This window comes from Nesoenas mayeri (genome assembly GCF_963082525.1).
Source record: "Nesoenas mayeri genome assembly, chromosome: 31".
In the NCBI taxonomy this organism is placed as follows: Eukaryota; Metazoa; Chordata; class Aves; order Columbiformes; family Columbidae; genus Nesoenas; species Nesoenas mayeri.
In genome coordinates this window covers 644,253-646,812 of record NC_137567.1, presented here as the reverse complement: position 1 = coordinate 646,812, position 2,560 = coordinate 644,253, and the positions used below count along the sequence as shown (strand labels likewise).

The 2,560-nt window shown below is 66.8% G+C and overlaps 1 protein-coding gene across 1 annotated transcript in view; it reads right to left on the bottom strand.

Annotated features, from left to right (window-relative positions):
• LOC308051039 (phospholipid phosphatase-related protein type 2-like) overlaps positions 1-96 on the bottom strand; it is a gene marked incomplete at both ends in the record, with an annotated part of 4,307 nt that extends 4,211 nt beyond the window's left edge. The window contains one exon of the mRNA XM_080361312.1: positions 78-96. Coding sequence (XP_080217438.1) covers positions 78-96 — 19 coding nt within the window. The remainder of the gene's footprint in view (positions 1-77) is intronic.
• Positions 97-2,560: the final 2,464 nt, after the last annotated feature.

The window sequence follows — 2,560 nt, the reverse complement described above, 5'->3', positions numbered from 1 at the left end:
CAAAATCGCGACCCCCTCGGGACCCCAAAACCGCGACCCCCCCCCCCCCCGGGACCTCAAAATCGGGACCCTCAAACCTCGGACCCCCAGAACCATGACCCCCCCCTCCCCCGGAACCCCCAAAACCGGGAACCCCCAGGACCTCAAAACTGGGACCCCCAAACTGGGACCCCAAACCAGGACCCCCCTCGGGACCCCCAAAACTGGGACCCTCCCCAGGACCCATCAAACTGGGACCCCCAAAACTGGGTTCCCCCTCGGGACCCCAAAACCGCGACCCCCCCCCTCCCCGGGACCCTAAAACTGGGGTCCCCAAACTGGGACCCCCCCCTGGGACCTCAAAACTGGGACCCCCCAAACTGGGACCCTCAAACCCGGGACCCTCAGAACCATGACCCCCCCTCCCCCCCGGAACCCCCAAAACCGGGAACCCCTGGGACCTCAAAACTAGGACCCCCAAACTGGGACCCCCCCTCGGGACACCCCCCGGGACCCCCAAAACTGGGACCCTCCCTGGGACCCCAAACCCGGGACCCCCAAACCAGGATCCCCGAAATCGCGACCCCCCCTCCCCCCCGGGACCCCCAAAACTGGGACCCCCCCCGGGAACCCCCAATCCCCCCAAACCGGGACCCCTCCCCCCCAATTTCTATCCCCCCTGCAGGTGCCCCCCCGCTGCCGTTCCCGCCCCTCCCCCCTGTGCTGCACCGCCCCCCGCCCCCCCCGCGGGCCCCGCCCCGGACCCCCCCCGCGGGTGAGTGGTGGGGGGGAGGGCCCGGATGCCTGGGTCCCTTTGGGATGGGGTGGGGTGGTTTTTGGGGTACCCGGACACCTGGGTCCCTTTGGGATGGGGTAGGGAGGTTTTGGGGGTCCCCGGACGCCTGGGTCCCTTTGGGATGGGGTGGGCTGGTTTTTGGGGGTCCCCGGACGCTTGGGTCCCTTTGGGATGGGGTGGGGTGGTTTTTGGGGTACCCGGACGCCTGGGTCCCTTTGGGATGGGGTGGGGTGGTTTTGGGGGTACCCGGACGCCTGGGTCCCTTTCGGGAAGGGGTGGGGCGGCTTGGCGGTCCCCGGACGCCTGGGTCCCTTTGGGAAGGAGTGGGGTGGTTTTGGGGGTACCCAGACGCCTGGGTCCCTTTGGGAAGGGGTGGGGTGGTTTTGGTGGTACCCGGATGCCTGGGTCCCTTTGGGATGGGGTGGGGTGGTTTTGGGGGTACCCGGACGCCTGGGTCCCTTTGGGATGGGGTGGGGTGGTTTTGGGGGTACCCGGACGCCTGGGTCCCTTTGGGAAGGGGTGGGGTGGTTTTGGGGGTCCCCAGACGCCTGGGTCCCGCTGACTGTGCCCCCCCAGCCCCCGCTGTGCCCCCCCCGGCTGTCGCTGCCGTTTCCTTTGGGGCCTTCGTGTTGGGGGCGGCGCTGGCGGGGGGGCTATGGTGGGTCCACGGCCGCACAGGTGAGGGACCCCCCCCCCCCCAAAACTGAGACCCCCCCCCCCCTCAAAACTAGGGACCCCTCCCCCAACTGTGAACCCCCAAGTGACCCAACAAACTGTTTCCCCCCCCCCAACTGTGACCCCTTCCCCAAAATCTGTGACACCCCCCCCCCCCACCAAAACTGGGGACCCCCCCAACTGTGAACCCCCATGTGACCCCTCCCCAAAAAACTGATTCCCCCCCCCCCAAACTGTGACCCCTCCCCCAAAATCTGTGACACCCCCCCCCAAAACTTGGACCCTCTCCCAATCTGTGATTTCCCTGTGACCCCCCCCCAAAAAAAACCTGACCCACAAAACTGTGCTCCCCCCAAAAATCTGTGACCCCCCCAAAACATGTTACCCCCCCAGTCAACCCCCCCAAACTGTCACCCCCCCCAAACCGTTACCCCACCTCCCAAATTTATTACCCCCCCAAATTTATTACCCCCCCCAAACTGTGACCCCCCCCCTCCCCATCCCCCCTCCCTAATTTTTCCCTCCCCCCAAGCCGCCTCTCGACCCCCCCCCAGCTCCAGCGCTGCCCCCCAGGTATGGACTGGGAATACTGGGAGCACTGGGAGGTATTGGGGGGGTAACTGGTGATACTGGGGGGCACTGGGAGGGATGGGGGGGTAACTGGTGATACTGGGGGGCAATGGGAGGTTTTGGGGGGGTAACTGGTGATACTGGGGGGCACTGGGAGGGATGGGGGGGAACTGGGGGGTACAGAGGGTAACTGGGAGCACTGGGAGGATACTGGGAGAACTGGGAGCTCAGGCTGGGGGGGTAACTGGTGATACTGGGAGCACTGGGGGGGCACCAACAGCCCCCCAGCTCAGAACCATCAACCTGAAGCCCCTTCCAGCTGTGACCCCCCCAGCTGCACCCTGAGCCCCCCGGATGCCTGGGTCCCCCCCCGGACGCCTGGGTCCCTCCCCGGACGCCTGGGTCCCTCCCCGGATGCCTGGGTCCCCCAGTCCCCCTTCCCCGGGGATGGGGGTGGGCAATAAAGGTGTTGTCACCCCGCCACGTGGTTATCGGGGTCCCCAAGGGGGGTGTGGGGGGGAGTTATTTTGGGGTGAATTC